Source organism: Bombus huntii, chromosome 11 (assembly GCF_024542735.1).
Source record: "Bombus huntii isolate Logan2020A chromosome 11, iyBomHunt1.1, whole genome shotgun sequence".
NCBI lineage: Eukaryota > Metazoa > Arthropoda > Insecta > Hymenoptera > Apidae > Bombus > Bombus huntii.
The window spans coordinates 2,574,131-2,595,553 of NC_066248.1; the positions used below are offsets into that span (position 1 = coordinate 2,574,131).

Consider the following 21,423-nt stretch of genomic DNA (forward strand, 5'->3'; position numbering starts at 1 on the left):
ATCATGAGTTGTGAGTTAGTTCTCGATTCGTTGCATTACATTACTCTATTAAGCTGTAGTTAAATAAATCATGCTTTCCTGTATCAATCACAAACACCATCGAAGACCTTGGTCCATCGAGAATTAAAGACTGTGAAATTGGTCGGGGGGGGGGGGGGGGGGGGGGAATCCGAGAACCTTGGCATTTCCGTGGAGAAGAAAGAAGTTGTCAAATCTGCGATAGATATTAAACGTGTTGATTTATTTAATAATAAGGCGAGTAAATAATTATGATAATTAGATATTAGGTTGTCCGAAAATTGTCTTTCTTTTACAGACCCGTCTTTTACAACGATGCATCTTTGTACAAACATGAAACCTAATCTGTCGAACATTGTAATCTTTAGTTTGATAGAACAAAATGGATCATACGTAATTCGATAAAATAATATAAAACGGAAAATGTTGTGCATCCATTTCCTCATAAAATGAAAGAATCTTTTCGGACTACCTAATATACAGGGTGGTTGCTAACTGATGGTACAAGCGGAAAGGGGGTAATTCTATGGAAAAAAAGAAGTGGAAAATATGGAACAAAAATTTTTTTCTTTAATTTTTTTTTAATTTTTTAAAAAATCTACAGCGAGATCCGTTATAACGAGACGCGATAAAGTGCACGCGTACCGAGCGAAAATTCAAGAATTTCGGTTTGAGATACTTGACTAATCCAGGGAAGAAGAATATAGCAAGGACTTCCATGCTACGATGGTAATCATAATCGAAGATCTTCCTGCCATATTCACGAAACGGTGCTTTTGGATTCTCTAACGAACCTACTTTTAAGCCAAACGCAGTGCTACCGATCATATCTGTCTTGTTTATTTTTAAATCTTAGACATATAAACGATGCTTATACTCCGAAGCAAAGCAACAACATGAGTCACTCTGGATTCGAGTTACCCTGTGATTCATGTGCTGCTACAAACCTTTCTACGTGATTTAGAAGATGGATGTAAATGAAGTGACAGCCAAATCGGTGCTGTTCCGATATTATTCAGATTTGTGGACGTAGAGTGCGCGGTGTGTCGATCGTCGAAGTTAGAAGCATGTTAAAATTATGTTTGGGAACCGTTGAATTTTAGGTAGCCAGGGAACCGACTTTCGCTTTCGATAAAGAGCTAGGTGACACGTTAGACGATATTCTTGTAATAAGAGAAAGGTAGGAGGTAGTTTAATACAAAGCGTAAAAAGGCGGTAGTATACAAGACGAGAGATTTGGTAGCGATTAAAAGGACGCAAGCCGGTATTGCATTAAAGTTCCACTCGAAGTACTTCTAACCGTATGGCGCGGTTTTACGCAATGACCGCTACATGGTGCAGCGAGAGGGTGAAAACGAAGGGTCGCAAGTGACTTCCACGGGGGCTAATCGTACGAATCGTACGGGTCATTGATGAAGACAGCGGTGCGAGTGAAATTAGTGACAGTGAGCATACATGGGGTCAGACCTTTGGATATGCCAACGCCCTAGCCGCGCTGAGTGCACTCGTTCCCGTCAGATCACGAAAGTTAAGCAGCGCCGGGCACGGATAGTACTTGAATGGGTGATCGCCTGGGAACTCCGTGTGGCGTTGGCGAAGCGCGCTGGACTCGTCGCGCCCCCCGGTGGGGTTAGGGCTAGGGTGCTGCCGGCTCAGCGCCTCGGGGCCGCCAGGCAGTCCGGTAGGGGAACATTAAGCTTTAATTAAATAATCATCGTTTTCTTAGTTCAATCACTGTAAATAAATTCATCAAATAAATAAAGTCATTATATAAGATTTCGTATTACTTAATGTTATTTAACACTGAATAAGTTTAGTTATTTTCAGGTATTTGAAATCACAATTTTCGGACATTTAGGATTACGATTCTAAAGTATATTTAATATCAAAATATTCATTTCTCCTGAGGAAGAAATAGATATGACATTTGTTGAACTTCGCCGATAGTAAAATATATCTAAGTTATCACAAACAAAGTAGAAAATTAGTATGCATAACGCGATTCGCAAAACTTCTTAGCTTCGTTTAACCAGCAGCAGTGGTAGTCTTTCTAATGTTGAGATGTATTCCTCCTAAAGCTGTCGTGGTGAGTGCTTTGGGATCTAGAACTATTGGAGTTTTTGTTTTTTCACAAGGTGAAACTTCGTAGTCCTTCAATACCTGTACGACTCCAAGTTTGGATTGCATGAGTCCCAATCGCATACCTGAAACAAAGATTGAAAGATTAAGATTGAAAGTGACAGCCAATAGAATGTTTAAAGATACAGGTTGCTACTTGCATCTTTCGTATAATGCTAATGACAACAATAGAAACTTAATCAATTATCTAATCGGGAATATGTTATGGCAGAAATTTATTTGTTTAATAATCATAAACTGTATCAATATGTCTGATCGCAGAATATAGTAAACTGTACCAAATTGATATGTTTAATAAATAATGCCGTGCAACGCGTTATTAAATATTTATTCACATTCTGGCAGTTTCTTCTCAACAAGTGGTGCAAAAAGGAGATAAACTTCTGTTAGATTGTATTCCGTTTTCAGATGTTTCTCTTCATTCTTTATGATTGTAACTTACGTCACCGAGACACCGGTAATGTTTAATTTTACCGTATGCATATTCCCGAGGCAAAAGAGATTTCAAAACAAAAAGATGTCGATCCCTTAATAAAAAAAAATTCGTATATAATACTAATATAAAAAGGTATGATCTAAAGGTCCAATCCAATGGTGTTTTGTAACTGCTAGTATAACTAGAAGTATAAATGTCAGCACATATATGTATTTCATTTAGATTCTTTTAACAGTACTTTCATAATTTTCCCATCGATAGCTCTCAGGTTAGAGATGTTGGAAAATATTTCGGAACATTTTACTAACCAATGCAGACGCGGGGACCCTCACCAAAGGGCAAGTAGGCGAAACTTGGCCTGGCACGTTTGGCTTCCTCGGTAAATCGGAGTGGATCGTATTTTTCCGGATTTGGGAAGTACTGCGGATCGTAGTGCGAACCCATCGTCGAAATGAATATTGGGGTATCTTTCTCTAGCACCAAATCGTAATTAGGTACTTTGTAATCGGCAAGGGTAACTCGATCCAAGTATGCTATAGATGGATATTTACGAAGGGTTTCTGAAATTACCATATCGAGATATGGTAACGTCGTAATCTGTGAAACATTATATTTCTTAGTACGTTTACAATTATATTACAATCTTTTTCACATACTATTCATATGCCTATCCCGTGTTTCTAATTTAACATTTTTGTAGTTGCCGTACCATATCGTATGTGATTTTGCCACCAGTTTTCTCTAGAGCATCCTGAATCTCTGTCCTAAGCGTCTTCTGTACATCTGGGTTCAATGCAAGTTCGTGCAGCGTGAAAGACATGGTGCTAGCAGATGTTTCAGAACCACCGATATAAAATATGGCAGCTTGTGATACTAAATCGTCACCATCGAATTCTGAAACACTCAAATTAAACAATATCGCAAAAGTTCAAATCGATCTAGTATATCTAGTACAATTGGAAAATAACTTGAAAGAAAATGAGCTAATATAGATATTTGTGCAGTATTTTCAATTTCTAACATGAATATAATTATATTGGAAGAAGTGGTTGCGTTATTTTTCCTCTATTTCACTGGGAGTTGACGGAATAAGGATATGGATAAAATTGTAATTCACAGAGCATGTTATTCAAAATTTCTGATTTTTCAACGATTCATAAATAACTTCGTTAAGATAAACTAGTAAAATATTGCAGCCAATGCATACTGTAATCCTTCAGACTTTCGTCGTTCTTGTATGTCTCCCTCATTTCGATCAGCATATCGATGAGATCATTCCTCTTTTGACCCGAACCGACTCGTTGTTCAATCACATCCCAGAAAATAGATCGGAAGAATTTAGTCGCTTCTTTCCCAAGGAACTTCGGTTTGAGATACTTGACTAATCCAGGGAAGAAGAATATAGCAAGGAATTCCATGCTACGATGGAAATCATAATCGAAGATCTTCCTGCCACATTCACGGAACGGTGCTTTTGGATTCTCCAACGAACCTACTTTTAAGCCAAACGCAGTCCTACCAATGATATCGGTAGTGAAATTCGCGCAAATATCTTTGAACTCGATTACTTTTCCTTCGCCTGAAACAGATATTTGATTTCCTATGATGTGTCTAGCATTGTTGCATTTTTAATCAAGAAACAATAGTTGCAAAATTTAAAAAGTCTCTCTCATCAAGAGAATTGACTTTTAATTTTGTTAAACATTTCTATTAAATAAGAATTATTGTTTTAAAAATATATATTGAACTAACAACAGTTTCTCATGAAATGCGGCTTACCCTCCAAATGCAACGAATCGAGATACTTTGCAAAGTCGTCAGCGACTGGCAGCATTATATCGAACATTTTCTTCAGCTTGCCCGGAGTAAAAAATGGCGTCAATTTTGGTCTGAGAGATTTCCATCCTGGATTTTTCATCATGAATAAATTTGCGTATCCAAGACGATCATTTTTCTCATCTGCAGTCGAGTACCTATCAGCGAAATAGTCGAAGTCCTTCATTAGGACGTGCTTCGCGAGTTCTGGATCGCGAATTAACAGGTAAGGTTTATCAAAGACGTAGAAACCCAACAAAGGCAAATCTCTGCCATAATTATATAGATCCTTGAGAAATTGCGGGGCCGATTTTTTTGACAGGAGACAGTCCATGAAGTTGCCTACGAAAGGCGTAGGTGCAAGCTCTTTCACGCCCCGTTTCGACCAGTAATTAAATTTCCGAGTCACAAACAGATAAGCGGCAACCATCAGGGACAAAAGGATGAGGATGCCATCCAGACTCCAGTGTAGCGTTAATAAGACCATTTTAAATGAGTCTGAAAAGGTAAAATGTTTTTGTTGATCTCAGGATATAATATTTATCAACACCACTTGAATTGCGAATTATCATGGATTTAGAGAAATGCAAAAGCTGGAAAATATTTCGCGGAATGCTTCATTGTAATACAATAGTCCCCGAAACTCGTTACGCTTGCTTCTTATGTTAAGGGAAATGTAGGCGTTTACGCTCCCTTTGGTCGGATATTCTTTTCCCCAAAGTCGACGACACTCTGATACTGCGGTACGTGCGTGGGCGAGTGCTAAGTAGGATGCACATAATACATGTAAAACAGTCGTTATGATGTTCTATTTAATGAGAGTGAAATAAATCATTATTTGTGTTTAATTTCATTCATAAAAATACAAAATTGCACAAATATCTGGAGGTCTGTTCATGTATAATAAATGAAATAAGTTATCAGTCTCTGGTTAAAAAAAATCACTAATGTCAGTTGCCCATTAATTAAAGACAAACAGTAAACTTTGGGGGTAATTAGGAAAATACTGTTCGATTAAAACTGAGTAAATGATTCAGAAAAGGAAGAAATGGTACATAAGTTCGTGAAACAGAGTAGGGACACATTTGAATCTAATTTGCAAAGTAAAAGAGGAAAATTATCAGAAAATAATAGAAAAATAGAACAGATAATCTAATTCCGCGGTGTGTGTTGCAGTGAAAAATACCGTACGTACCGCTATGAAACGATTTCTTCACTAGTCACAGATGCCAAATAAAATAAGAAAATATTTCCGAAGCTTGTAATGTACATTGCAAGAGTGAGCATTGCATTGTCGGCTGTGATAGTATATATGTCTCATACCGTAATCTCCCCTCTCTTGTGAAATTTACCGCTGAATCATTACTTGCTGACAAAGTGCCATTTGCGAAAAATTCTCGTAGCAGATTTTAGCATCGAGAAAATGGTAAGAATTGGCATTTTACCTAGTAAGATAGCTTTTTCGAAGTATCAGTTGTTTATAATGTATAATAATCATCTCGGCGGTAATCTACTGCTTAATTTTCACACATTAAGAGACGTGTTATAAAATTTCTGCATTGGAAGCTCAATTTTCTCAATCGAATTGTATTTTCACATGTAAGGAGGTATAGATATTGGAAAGTTGCTTTCAATCACTTTCCTCTTCCCAGACCCGAAAAAATAAGCGGTACAAATTATACGGAATTGGGTCATATAAATGACAATATTCTCTAATTTCGCACAAAGGTATTTTTTACGATTTTTCCAACATGACCTAGTATATTTGCTTAAAGTACATATTCTAGAACATACATCATATCATCTATTATAACGAATAATCTTTCGCATAATTGAAAAGGTGTTATCAATGAAGTTGGAGGTTACAATGTATCAGCGTTATTTACCTGCTTAATAGCAAAAAGTGCAGTAATATAGGCAGTAATATTTTAGAAGTAACATACGTGATAATTTCATATTGAATCGTCATTCTTGTTGCGAAGTGTCAAGTGAAATTACTAAAATTAATAAAAATGTACAAATTATTGACAAGTGAATAATCTCAACTGGTAACAAATATCATGGAGGTTTTCAATTACAAAGTTATCCAGGAGATTTAGAGTCGGATTTCACAGAAAAATTTCTGCGACTTATTGCCCCGTTCATCGTGCAATAAATATTTGTAGAATGTATTGATAAATAATAACGTAATCTGCAATTTGTTAAATTTTTAACCCGTCTATGGAAAAATATTCTTGGCTCAAAGCCTGTTCCTTATCCATATGCTAGTATTCTTACATGCTAAATTATTATTGAGCAAATGCGATACACATGTATATTGGAATATATGTATAATCTAAAGTTTAAGGAGTCCTTTTTTTTATGGTGGAATGTGATTTTTCATTTAACAAGGAATAAACAGGAAAATCATGTCAACATTCTGATATCCAAGACCATGTATAAATCATTTACAGGTGGAATGAATGTTACCCATGTCTATATGATTGCCTTCTGCCAAAGTGATGTACCCATGTGACATATATATTTGTATATGTTTATTAATCTGATTACAAATTGATCTACGTAAAACATATGTACCGTATGGTTAAAAAACAGATATTTTTTAAAGAAAGCACAATATTGACTAGCTTACACTTGTAGTACATATTTTTACACATACACGTAAGTGTGAATGACTCCATTAAATAAATATCTGAACGTGACAATGTAAGTGAAAGAGAACTCTATTTCCTCTGCACGCAATATATTTCCTTCCCATTACAATACAGAAAATCTACAGAAACAAGATTTCGTATTATTTAATATTATTTAAGATTTATAAGTTTCGTTAGTTTCAGATATTTGTATTTACAAGTTTCAAGCATTTAGAATTACGATTCCAAAATATATTTAACACCTAAGGATTCATTTCTGCCAAGAAAGAAATAGATGTCCTTTGTTGCATTTCGCCGAATCAGTAGTAAATTATATCAAAATTATCACAAGCAAAGCAGAAAATTGAAATGAACAACGCGATTCGTAAAACTTTAGCTTCGTTTAACCAGCAGCAGTGGTAATCTTTCGAATGTTGAGATATAATCCTCCTAACGATGTCGTCGTGAGTGCTTTGGGATCTAGAACCACTGGAGTTTTGGTTTTTTCACAAGGCGAAACTTCGTAGTTCTTCAATACTTGTACGACTCCAAGTTTGGATTGCATGAGTCCCAACCGCAGACCTGAATCGAAGAGTGACAGAGAGAAATTATCGTGGGTAAAATTAAAAGTGACGGCCAACAGAAAGTTGAAAGATACGAATTGGTACTGGAACGCGTAAATTACCCACCACATTCATGAGTGGAAGAATTTTTAATTACGTATAATACGAACGAGTTTTTCGAGTAGTTTCTAACTGCTATTATAATTTTTAATTTTTTAAATTATATTAGTTATAATTTTATATTTATTAGATAAGATTAGATTAATTTTATATTTATAGACAAGTAAGTCTTGAACACAATGAGATTTAGATCCGCGTAAAGATAGTTGACAAGTGGAATGAACGATATCTATGACGATATGATTATCTCTTGATAAAAGTAAATGTTGTCGCCAAGTGACAACCTCGAGATTGGTGAAGGTTGAGATTAAAATTTCTACTTATAACATTTTATACAGGGTGGTTGGTAACTGGTGGTACAAGCGGAAAGGGGGTGACTCTGCGCGAAAAAAGAATTCGAAAATATAGAATAAAAATTTTTTTTATTTTTTTTTTTAATTTTTCCATCGAGACAACGATCTGCAGTGAGATCCGTTATAACAAGACGTGATAAAGTGCACGCATACCGAGCGAAAATTCGAAGTCGATTTTCTCGAAAACAAAGCCTCGAACGAAAAATCTTTATTCTATATTTTTGACTTCTTTTTTCGCGTAAAATCACACCCTTTCCGCTTGTACCACCAGTTACTAACCACCCTGCATATCTTAATGAAACTGATTGCAAATTGTTCTGGGACAAAAGTACATACGTCATCCTTAGAAAAATAGATATCTTTTAAAGAAAGAATAATCTATATGTGTCCTTGTAGTACGTATGTTTGCTTATATATGTATTTCACTTTGACTCTTTTAACACCGCTTTCGTATTTTTGCCATTGATAGTTCTAACGTTAAAGATGTTGCAAAATATTTTGAAAAATTTTACTAACCAATGCAGATGTGGGGTCCCTCACCAAAAGGAAAGTATACACAATTTGGCCTGGAACGTTTGGCTTCCTCGGAGAATCTGAGTGGATCGTATTTTTCCGGATTTGGAAAATACCGCGGATCGTAGTGCGAACCCATCATCGAAAGGAATATTGGGGTACCTTTCTCTAGCACCAGATCGGAATTAGGCATTTTGTAATCGGCAAGAGTGACTCGATCCAAGAATGCTAAAGGTGGATATTTACGAAGAGTTTCCGAAATAACCATATCGAGATATGGTAACGTCATAATCTGCGAACAAATATTTACCATTATGTTTACAATTACGTTATAACATTCCTCACATGCTATTCATTTTCTAAGTTAATATCTTTGTAGTTACTGTACCATATCATATGTGATTTTGCCATCAGTTTTCGTCAAAGCATCGTCAATCTCTGCCCTAAGTGTCTCTTGTACATCTGGGTTCAATGCAAGTTCGTACAGTGTGAAAGACATGGTACTAGAAGATGTTTCGAAACCACCAGTAAAAAATATAGCTGCTTGTGATACTAAATCGTCACCCTCAAATTCTGAAACATGCAAATTAATCATAAGAAAAAATTCAGCAAAACGATCTAATATATTTAGTACAATTGGAAATTAACTTGAAAGCAAATTAGCAAATATAGATATCTGGGCATAATTTTCAATTTGTAACATGAATATAATTATATTGGAAGAAGTAGTCGCGTTATTTTTCCTCTGTTTCACTGGGAATTCACGAAATAAGGATATGAATGAAATCGTAATTCAAAGAGCATGTTGTTCGAAATTTCTGATTTTTGATGATAAATAAATAATTTCATTAATAAAAATTAGTAAAATGTTCCAGAAAATACATACTGTAATCCTTAAGACTTTCATCGTCCTTGTATTTCTCCCTCATCTCGATCAGCAAATCGATGAGATCATTCCTCTTTTGTTTCGAATCGACTCGTTGTTCAATTACATCCCAGAAAACAGATCGGAGGAAGTTAGTCGCTGCTTTTCCAAAGAACTTCGGTTTAAGGTACTTGACTAATCCAGGAAAAAAGAATATACTAAGGAATTCCATGCTACGATGGAAATCATAATCGAAGATCTTTCTGCCATATTCACGGAACGGTGCTTTTGGATTCTCCAACGAACCTACTCTTAAGCCAAACGCAGTGCTGCCGATCATATCGGTAGTGAAATTCGCGCTAATATCTTTGAACTCGATTACTTTTCCTTCGCCTGAAACAGATATTTGATTTCCTATGATGTGTCTAGCATTGTTGCATTTTTAATCAAGAAACAATAGTTGCAAAATTTAAAAAGTCCCTCTCATCAAGAGAATTGACTTTTAATTTTGTTAAACATTTCTATTAAATAAGAATTATTGTTTTAAAAATATATATTGAACTAACAACAGTTTCTCATGGTCAATCTGTTATTATGTAAATGCACTAGAAATGCGGCTTACCCTCCAAATGCAACGAATCGAGATGCTTTACAAGATCGTCAGCTACTACCAACATTAACTCGAACATTTTCTTCAACTTGCCCGAGGTAAAAAACGGTGTTAATTTTGTTCTGAGAGATTTCCATCCTGGATTTTTCATCATGAACACATTTGCATATCCAAGACGATCATTTTTCTCATCTGCAGCCGCGTGTCTATCAGCGAAATAGTCGAAGTCCTTCACTAGGACGTGCTTCACGAGTTCTGGATCGCGAACTAAGAGGTAAGGTTTGTCGAAGATGTAGAATCCCAAGAAAGGTAAACCTTCGCCGTAATTGTATAGGTCCCTGACAAATTCTGAGGCTGATTTTCTTGACAGAAGACAATCCATGAAGTTGCCTACGAAGGGCGTAGGTGGAAGCTCTTTCACGCCCCGTTTCGTCCAGTAGTTGAATTTCCGAGTCACATACAAATAAGCGGCAACCATTAGGGGCGATAGGATGAGGATACAATCCAAACCCCAGTATGGCGTTAACAAGGCCATTTTGAATCAGTCTGATAAGGAAAAATGCTTTCGTTAGTCCCGAAAGACAATATTTATCAACAACTTTTAGTTTACGGATTTTTATGCATTTGAGGAAAATGTAAATGTATAGAAAGTGTAGTAGAAAGATGGTGTAGAATATGGAAAATGTGTGATGTTCGGTTTAATAGCGAAAATAATAATTTGGTAAAATGAGCAATGTATCGCGGAACAGGAAGATTCATCGTTGTTTATAGAACGTCCAACTCTTCTCATATAAATGTTTTTCTGAATGAAACATTTGCAATAACACAATACTTCGCAGTACGGTAAGTGGAAATACAATCTCTCTCGGGGCTCAGCATTCCTATTAAATTGTGTGGAAAGTAGGTATCCCTCTTACTCAACTCGGATGTCCTCTTTTCTAACAACCGATATCACCCGGAGTTCGCAAAGTCAAACAGGTGAATGCTTAGGGGGCGTACGCATCACGATCACTCAGCGACTACTTGGAGACTTAGACCTCGGTGGCAAGGTTTACGATATGTCGATTGGGGTATTCATTTCGGCAACTAATTAATTTTGTAAATAATTTTCCTCCGTACGTCTCAAAATTCGACGTCACGTTTTCATCGCAAGCCTTGTACCTCGGCCAGGCCCTTGTTCGTATCTTGGGGATCGCGACCGCTATATATAATTAAAAATGCCTAGAGTAGAATGCACATAATACATAAATGCCTCAAGTATAACAGTGGTTACGATATTTAAGTTACAAAATGAGGGATGAAAATTATTTGTAAATAATGAAGAATTAAAACAAATAGCTTAATTCTGCCGTATGTTTTACAGTGAAATATGCGGTACGTACCACTATGAAACGAATACTTCAGTCGTCACAAACACTATAATGCTCACTTTCTCTCTTCTGTCATTGTGTTTAAGGTATAGGTCTGGTTGTGAGAGCCTTACTGAAGAGTCCACACTAGCAGATCTTGGACGAAACACTCACAAGCACTGTAATGTAACAGATGCCAAATTCAGAATTGCGCTAAATGAGAGAACATTTCTGAATCTCTCAACGCACATTATTCGAATGAGCTTTGTATCATCGGCAGTGATTGTATATATGTCTCATTTGTAATTTCCCCTCTCTTGAGAATTTTACCACCGTATTATCGCTGATGGACAAAGTACAAATAGAGCTCGATTGAATTTCATACCAGACTTAAGCATCGAGAAGATAAAAATTGCCATCTTATCAGCTAAGATATTTTTTTCAAAATTATCGCTTTGTTTTACGTATAGTTAACAACAACAACTCGGCTACAACCAATTCACTGCTAAACAAAAAATTTTTATTTACCGTAACAACGTTTTGAATATTGCACAATTATTGTAAAGGAATATTTCGATGCGTCGCTTCTATAAAATAATACAATGAAAAAATAACATAGAAAGCTCAATTTTCTCAGTCGAAACGAATTTTCACAAGGAAAACAGTATAGATATTAGGAAGTTTCCTTCCATCACTCACCTATTTCCAAAAGGTGTGGAACGAGTAAGCCCCGTATTAGACTTTCCCCCTTGGCGGTACAGAAAATAATGACTTATATGATATCTGACTCAAATTGCCTTCATCTCAATTCAGTTATTAATATAGTATATAGTGGTCGTCTATGGATCACGAGGAGCATTGTTCCATCTTTTTGCGATACGGGACGTATAGGCACTGTACATTAAAATCTTTACATTTCTGTAAATGGATTCTGTAGGATTTTTTACTGCATTATATTGGTTTACCCTGCAAACACTCAATTACTGTTTATTTTTTTTTATATATGCATTTCTTATAATGTGAGTAAGGTATGTCACAGACGAATTCCATTTGTTTAGCAATCATAAACTGTATCAATATGTCTGCTAGCAGAATGTAATAAACAGTACCCGGTTATTTTGTCTAGAAGTTAATGCAATGCAATGCGTTGTTGAATACGTATTCACATTCAATCTGTTTCTTCTTAACCTGCGGTGAACAGAGAATATAAAATTCTGCTAAATTGTATTCCGTTTTCAAATTGTCTAAACATCCGTGATATTTGTAGCATATCTCAGCGTGTAACCGGATATGTCTAATTTTGCTTTATCTATTTAATTACGGATGATACGTACAAATCTTTTCACAGTATACGAAACTATCTTTCACGATAAGAATTCGGTTATGATAATGTCATGGGTTATAATAAATGGGTCAATAATGTACAAAGTTGCGTATAAAGATAGTGTTTACCATTCACCAACATAACGTAGAATATATCTAACGTTTGACGTGAATATCCTAATGGATATATACTATATCGTCTATTATACCCAATGATATTTTGGATGATTGAAAAAGTGTTGTTTTGAAAATTGCTAGTTGCAATGATACAGAATTATTCTCCTGCATAATGGATAGGAAATGTAGTAATAAAGTTAGTCGTGTTTCTTGAACAAATTTTACAAGTTGCAAGTCAACTTATACTTCTGGAATCACCAATAATCATTAATTTTGTGGTGTAACAAGAATTACGGAAACTTTCAATTGCAAAGTTCTCTAAGATATATAAAATTTCACAAATAAACATTCGTAAAATATATTAACACATAAAATAAAAAATTTAACATATAAATTATAAAATTGCAAAATCCATATATATGCTAAAATATCTTTATCCTACAACTCGTAAGTTATCAATGAAATGGCATTATCACGTGATAAATTATTGAGAAGATGAGAGATACATACGTAAGGATAAATAAATATCAAACCCAATCATATTAAGTAACTGCTAATGTTGACAATATTCTCAATTACATTAGGTATAATTTTACATTTATTAGACTATGAACAAACAGGTTACGCAAACATTGTGATATTTAGAACTGTGTGAAAATTGGTTATAAGCAGAATCAACGATATCTATGACGCCTAGGATTATTTTGTCATAAAAGTGATGTCGCCACGTGACTTTTATATGATGTTGCAAATTGAGATTAAACCTTCCACGTATACATCTTTCATATATTTTCAATGATAGCAGTCGTGTTTAATGTGTTCTATTAACAACTCAGATATAACCAATTCACTGATTAACACATTACAAGACACGTTACACAATTCCCTTCCACGGCACCAAAATTCTGAATATTATACAATTTTTGTAAAGTCCTACATAAAATGGTACGATATAAAAATTGCATAGGAAACTAAAGTTTTGTAATAGGCTAGAAAATATATACGTACTATTAAGTTTCTTTCTAACGTATGAATATTTTGAACGTAACTGTTAATAATCTACATAAAATTGTATAATACAAAAGTCACATGGGCGAAACTTGTTTCTCTCCTTAGTCAATCAGGTCTTTCATCCTGAAGGAATTGTTACAAAATTATTTTTTATTACATAAAATTTTCTAATAGAACAACCAGAGCGAAATAGCAAAAAAAAGGTCTCATCTCCGCCTTCGGCGATTTTTAAATATGTTATTGATGTCAACATTTCGAACAACTTTTTTCTGTATATATAATTGGCGGTCTCGGGTAGTTATCAGGACGTTTACAATAAAATGTCATCACTTAGGTGAAATCTACTTATATTTGTACGTATGCGCCAGAATTGCTTGCTGATTTTTTTATTTTTTGCTTAAAACAAGAGTCGGATAAACTTAAAGCGCCGTTGCACAATTGCATATACGAGGCTGCAAGAAAATTCTGATACAATTGAATCTAAAATGAATAGCATTGATATATTGGGTTTGGGTTTGAGAGATCTTATTGTAAATTAATTGACCGTGATGCACTGGACACGTGGCGGCCTACGGGCCGATTATTTTGGTTTGTAAGTGAAAATAACTGAATTAATCAAATACATGTACGTGACAACGTAAGTGAAAGAGAACTCTATTTCCTCTGCATGCAATATGCTTCCTTCCCATTACAATACAAAAAATCTACAGAAACAGGATTTCGGATTATTTAATATTATTTAATACTAAATCAGTTTCGTTATTTTCACATATTTGAAATCACAATTTTCAAGTATTTAGGATTAAATTATGTTTGACATCTAAATATTCATTTCTCCCGAGAATGAAATCGCTATGACATTCGTTGAGCTTCGCCAATAGTAAAATATATATAAATTATCACAAGCAAAGCAGAAGATTGGAATGCATAACGCGATTCATAAAGCTTTAGCTTCGTTTAACCAGCAGCAGTGGTACTCTTTTTAATGTTGAGATATAATCCTCCTAAAGCTGTCGTGGTGAGTGCTTTAGGATCTAGAACCACCGGAGTTTTGGTTTTTTCACAAGGCGAAACTTCGTAGTCCTTCAATACTTGTATGACTCCAAGTTTGGATTGCATGAGTCCCAATCGCATACCTGAAACGAGGAGTGAAAGAGAGAAATTATTAAGAGTAAGATTAAAAGTGACAGCCAGCAGAATGTTCAAAGATGCAAGTTGGTACTCGTATCTTTCTTATAATGCCTGTAACACGAGTAGAAACATAGTAACAGTCATCTATTTGGGAGTGTATGCCACAGTAGAATTCCATTTGTCTAATAATCATAAACTGTATCAATTTATCTGATCGCAGAATGTGGTAAACTGTATCCAATTATTATGTCTAGTGGATAATGCAGTATAATGTGTTATTAAATATTTATTCACGTTCAGTCAGTTCCTTCTCAAGTAGTTGTAAGCAAAGGAGATAAACTTCCCTTACATTGTATTCTCCCGTTTTCAAATTTTCTAGTCATCCTCTATAATTGCAACTCACCTCAGCATATAACCGGTGATGTTTAATTTTACCGTATGCACGTTCTCGAGTCAAAAGAGATTTGAAAGCAAAGAGGTGCAGAGTCCTTAATACATAGGTTCGTATATAATAATGCACCTTTTATAATTGTTTAATACATGTTTTCTATATGCACGTGCAAATTTTCTACATTATTTGTAAGAGAATGAATTTTTAATTAAGTATGATACGAACGAGTCTTTTCATATCGTGGTATCAAAACAGAAAGTTATTTTTTCTCATGAGTATTTGTTTTATTATCCCGAATTACGCACAAAGAAATTATCTAGTATATTCTCGCATGTCATCGAGTATACGTGTCTAAAGTAATTTCATCATCCATCTACTATCAAATATTACAAACCACGACCTTTTGCATAACTGAATAATTACAAACTGCAATATATCGGTATTATTCCCTTGCATAATGATAAAAAGTGTAGTAATAAAAGCAGTCATATTTTACGAATAAATTTTACAAGGTAAAAGTCAACAGATAATTTTGTAATCAATTATAATTAAAGTACCTGACATTAGTAAGATTAAATCATTAAAATCATTAAAAAGTCAGGAATCTTAATTTGTATCAAAAATTATGGAAATATCCAATTACAAAGTTTTCCAACATATATGAATATATCACAAATACATATTCACAAATTGCATTCATAGATATGATATTCGAAATTTAACATTCAATATGCTAATTTTCAACAACTGCATATGCGAAAATGTCTTCGGCGCAAAAACTTCTATCTTATCTGTGCAAAAATATCATATGCCATGATAAACAACTATTACACAAAAGAGATACATATTTGTACTAAAAAATATGCATAATTTAGACGTCAAACCCAGCCTTGTTTCCTAGAATATCATCTTTCATTCAATAGGCAATGACCCAACAAGTCATTCAAACATTCTAATGTTTGAAAGTGTAAAGATTGCACGTGCGAAGTGTACGTGTAAAGATCGTTCACAAGTGGAATGAAAGATATTTGTAACTATATAATTATCTACTGATAAAAGTCATAAAGTCATGTGACTACCGTAAAATGTGTAAATAAGATCTCCACACATTGCGCTTACGTTTTTACGTACTACGTAAAAGAATAAATACCTTATCGTTAATAATATGGGAACTGTTTAAAAAAACGAATGCTGATCACGACATTTATGTACCTATGTCCTAAATGTATAAGTTTCTACGTATATATGTATTTCATTTCGATTCATTTAACACTATTTTCATACTTATGCCATCGATAGTTCTAACGTTAATGATATTGGAACATATTTTGAAAAATTTTACTAACCAATGCAGATGTGGGGCCCCTCACCAAAGGGAAAGTAGACGAAATTTGGCCTGGCATTTTTGGCTTCCTCGGTAAATCGGAGTGGATCGTATTTTTCCGGATTTGGAAAATACCGCGGATCGTAGTGCGAACCCATCATCGAAATGAATATTGGGGTACCTTTCTCTAGCATCAGATCGGAATTAGGCATTTTGTAATCGGCAAGAGTGACTCGATCCAAGAATGCTAGAGGTGGATATTTACGAAGAGTTTCCGAAATAACCATATCGAGATATGGTAACGTCATAACCTGTGAAAAAATGATATTTACCATTATGATTACAATTACGTTATAACATTCCTCACATGCCATTCATTTTCTAAATTAATATCTTTGTAGTTACCGTACCATATCGTATGTGATTTTGCCATCAGTTTTCGCCAGAGCATCGCGAATCTCTGCCCTGAGTGTCTTCTGTACATCTGGGTTCATTGCAAGTTCGTGCAGTGTGAAAGACATGGTAGTAGAAGATGTTTCGAAACCACCAGTAAAAAATATGGCTGCTTGTGATACTAAATCGTCACCCTCGAATTCTGAAACATGCAAATTAATCATACGCAAAAATTCAGCAAAACGATCTAATATATTTAGTACAATTGGAAATTAACTTGAAAGGAAATTAGCAAATATAGATATCTGGGCGTAATTCTCAATTTGTAACATGAATATAATTATAATTGGAAGAAGTAGTCGCGTTATTTTTCGTCTGTTTCACTTGGGGGTTCACGAAATAAGGATATGAATGAAATCGTAATTCATAGAGCATGTTGTTCGAAATTTCTGATTTTTGATGATAAATAAATAATTTCATTAATAGAAATTAGTAAAATATTGCAGCAAATACATACTGTAATCCTTCAGACTTTCGTCGTTCCTGTATTTCTCCCTCATCTCGATCAGCAAATCGATGAGATCATTCCTCTTTTGACCCGAACTGACTCGTTGTTCAATCACATCCCAGAAAAGAGATCGGAGGAAGTTAGTCGCTTTTTTTCCAAAGAACTTCGGTTTAAGGTACTTGACTAATCCAGGAAAAAAGAATATAGTAAGGAATTCCATGTTACGATACAAATCGTAATCGAAGATCTTCCTGCCATATTCACGAAACGGTGCTTTTGGATTCTCCAACGAATCTACTTTTAAGCCAAACGCAGTGCTACCGATCATATCGGTGGTGAAATTCGCGCAAATATCCTTGAACTCGATTACTTTTCCTTCGCCTGAAACAGATATCAGTTTTCTTATCGTGTGTCTGGCGCTATTGTGTTCTTAATCAAGACACAATAATTGTAAAATTTGAAGTCCATCGCACCATAGAGCATTGACTTTTAATTTTGTTAAACATTTCTATTAAACAAGAATTATTGTTTTAAAAATATATATTGAACTAACAACAGTTTCTTATGAAATGCGGCTTACCCTCCAAATGCAACGAATCGAGATGCTTTCCAAGATCGTCAGCGACTACCAACATTAACTCGAACATTTTCTTCAACTTGCCCGAGGTAAAAATCGGTGTTAATTTTGTTCTGAGAGATTTCCATTCTGGATTTTTCATCATGAACACATTTGCATATCCAAGACGATCATTTTTCTCATCTGCAGTCGCGTATCTATCAGCGAAATAGTTGAAGTCCCTCACTAGGACGTGCTTCACGAGTTCTGGATCGCGAACTAAGAGGTAAGGTTTGTCGAAGATGTAGAATCCCAAGAAAGGTAAACCTTCGCCGTAATTGTATAGGTCCCTGACAAATTCTGAGGCTGATGTTCTTGACAGAATACAGTCCATGAAGTTGCCTACGAAGGGCGTGGGTGCAAGCTCTTTCACGCCTCGTTTCGACCAGTAGTTGAATTTCCGAGTCACGAACAGATAAGCGCAAACCATTAGGGACGATAGGATGAGGATGCCATCCAATCCCCAGTATGGCGTTAAAAAAGCCATTTTCTATGAATCCGACAGATAAAAAACATGTTGTTAGTGTCAAAAAATAATACTCGTATTTATTAATCGTTCATGAACTACAGATTTTCATGCATTCATGGGAAGTTGAAAAGCATGAAAATGTATGAAATGCACAGAATATATAAATATCTCAAGTATAGCACTCGCTGTAATATTCTATTTAATATGTGCGAAAGAAATCTTTGTTTACGTTTAATTTCGTTCTTACAAATAGGAAATTGTATACATATCTGTTAGTATGTGATTAATCTAATATGTTGTTAGTCTCTGGTTTGATAAGATCATTGATGGAAATCCTTTTGAAATCTTCCGCTCTCTTATTTAGGAATTTTGAAAATTATTGCAGTTACGACAAAATTTATTTTATCAACTATTAATGTATTATGGTCACGTTTTTTCTGATGTTTTTATCAAAGAGACATAATACACTGGTATAATCCTGCTATTTCCCTGAACGCAATTATCTATTTATTCGATCAGTTAATAACTTCTTGGGATGTTGAATAAACACAGCGTTAGAAAAGACATAATTTATTCAAATGGAGGCATATTTACATGGTAAATGTAAATTATTTTTTCAAGAAGAATCATTTCAGTGTAAGTCTAATGATTGTATCCTCGATTGATCTGTATGATCGTTCGGATTTGGTGCAATCTGCTTTCTTTTCCACGTATATGCCTATTACTAAACAATCAAAATTCAATGTAATTAAGAAAATATTGTTCGATTAAACTGAGTAAATTATTCAGGAAAGAAAGGAAAAGGTAAGAAATTACAGTATACATAACATCATGAATCAGAGTTGCGTTACATTTGAATTTAATTTACAAAAAAAAAAGAACGAAAATTGTCAGTAAATAATAGAAAATTAGAACAAATAGTTTAATTCTGCCGTATATTTTACAGTGAAGTATACAGTACGTACCACTCTCAAACGAATACTTCAGTTGTCACAAGCACTATAATGTAATAGCAGGTATCCAATTCACATTGCCGCGAAAGGAGAAAATCTGTCCGCAGTTTGCAATCTATGTTGATAAAATGATCTTTGTATAGTCGGCTGTCACAGTATATATGCAAAATCTGCATGCTCCCCTTCCTAAGAAATTTATTGTTGAATCATCTATTGCTGACATAATGCAATTAACAAACACTTTAATTTCCGTAGTAAGATCTTTAGATAAAAGTAAGAACTTTAATAGCTAAGCGGAAAGTTCGAACCGAGAGCTTGTAAACGGATTGAAATATTCTGCGTGATTGTAAATCTGTCAAAACACTACGAGACCCCACGACATTTTTCTTCGCGAATCTTCAAACAATGGCTGTTTGGCCTTATTATACTAGTACATATAAAGCTATATACACTGATGATGCACGTACATCGTGGTTGAGGATAATGCAAACAGTGTTTTAATAGTATCAGATCTTGGATATTCATTTTAAATGGATTAGAGTATATAATATATAATATGATATAATAATAATATACAAATAATAAAAATAATAATAATATAAAAATATATAATCAACTATAAAGTATAGTAAAATAACTAATACAAAACTTATGAAACGATAGACGAAGCGATAATCTCGTAATGACCTGTTGTCTTATGACCTCTTATGTTATTTTATATCATTTTATGTCATGACGTGTTTTAGAGCTTTGTGAAATAATCGAAGATTTATTGGATTTATGATGAACGAGTAGAAACTAAGTTGTATAGCGGGAAAAAGAAAATTAACTACTAGATCATACTGTCGCGGCATAATTCAAGGTTGGATTATTTTCCTTCCCTTGAATTAAAGAGTTTAATTAATTCTGTTTTTTTATTTGTTGATAGAATGAAGAACGGATGACAAATACCGATTAAAGAGATACATTAGCGATAGAGTTATTTTTAAAAAGATACGTTGATAAATATCAGAGTCTCCTTTGTTCAATATTAAAGCTATATCTTCTTGCTCAACTTCTAACGTAAAATCTGTTTTGCTTAATATTATACAATGTCTTACGGAAGAAAAACGAGAAGCAAGTTTATATAATCACAACGTCTATTTATTACGTTATATAACAAATTAATGAATATATAAATGGAAAACTATGTTTAATTTCACACATATGCATAGAGCTTAATATTGTGACTTTTGCGACTGTTTTATTCATTAACGGATGTCGACGTTAGCAAAATTATTATGTACATGTCATGTTCATTTGAATAATGACTAGTTACGTTTCTTGTACTTGAAATTGTAAAAATATAAATTAAGTTTTCGTGTGTAAATTTAGAAGTCACTTGGACGTACACGTGTTTATCGTAATATCATCGTAATATCGTAATTAGGATTGATATAATATATATATATATTAATAATAAAAGAAAATAATAGATAAAAACTATCATGAAGTTTCATTTACTTCATTTAATTCATAGTCACGATTAAACTACAAATGTTTATGCAAAGTTATATTTTCAAATGTTCTACTTCTTAAAAGTTATGACGTCTACTTAATTTATATGTGTTATCAATTAAATTTTGTAATCTTGTAATGTAAGATTATTATCAATCAAAACAAAATTTAATACAGTGGAAGCTCGATTGTCGGAACACTGATTGATAGATCGAACGATTACCAAAATATCGATTAATGGAAAATTTGGAGATCATTTTTAGAGAGTTATTTTCA

General features: G+C 34.2%; 2 protein-coding genes and 1 pseudogene across 6 annotated transcripts; 1 reads left to right on the top strand and 2 right to left on the bottom strand.

Annotated features, from left to right (window-relative positions):
* The first annotated feature begins 1,495 nt into the window (after window positions 1-1,495).
* On the top strand, window positions 1,496-1,614 carry LOC126871497 (5S ribosomal RNA; annotated as a pseudogene).
* A 257-nt stretch (window positions 1,615-1,871) lies between these two features.
* On the bottom strand, window positions 1,872-5,750 carry LOC126870987 (cytochrome P450 6k1-like). Its single transcript, XM_050629286.1, has 6 exons — window positions 5,604-5,750; window positions 4,373-4,906; window positions 3,801-4,172; window positions 3,303-3,487; window positions 2,902-3,190; window positions 1,872-2,222 (listed from the first exon to the last, which is right to left on the bottom strand). The coding sequence occupies exons 2-6, from the start codon at window positions 4,893-4,895 to the stop codon at window positions 2,044-2,046; spliced, it is 1,548 nt and encodes a 515-aa protein (XP_050485243.1). The 5' UTR covers window positions 4,896-4,906; window positions 5,604-5,750; the 3' UTR covers window positions 1,872-2,043.
* Window positions 5,751-6,927: 1,177 nt separating this feature from the next.
* Window positions 6,928-19,813, bottom strand: LOC126870988 (cytochrome P450 6k1-like). 5 transcript variants are annotated; one of them, XM_050629291.1, is made up of 6 exons: window positions 19,663-19,813; window positions 10,078-10,611; window positions 9,477-9,848; window positions 8,979-9,163; window positions 8,594-8,882; window positions 6,928-7,623 (listed from the first exon to the last, which is right to left on the bottom strand). In XM_050629291.1, the coding sequence occupies exons 2-6, from the start codon at window positions 10,598-10,600 to the stop codon at window positions 7,445-7,447; spliced, it is 1,548 nt and encodes a 515-aa protein (XP_050485248.1). In that variant the 5' UTR covers window positions 10,601-10,611; window positions 19,663-19,813; the 3' UTR covers window positions 6,928-7,444. The 5 variants fall into 5 exon arrangements, with proteins under 5 accessions (XP_050485248.1, XP_050485247.1, XP_050485246.1 ...); XM_050629290.1 differs by lacking the exon at window positions 10,078-10,611 and adding an exon at window positions 18,193-18,718 and having other exon boundaries at window positions 19,663-19,805; XM_050629289.1 differs by lacking the exons at window positions 8,979-9,163; window positions 9,477-9,848; window positions 10,078-10,611 and adding exons at window positions 17,122-17,306; window positions 17,622-17,993; window positions 18,193-18,718 and having other exon boundaries at window positions 19,663-19,803.
* Between the last annotated feature and the right edge of the window lie 1,610 nt (window positions 19,814-21,423).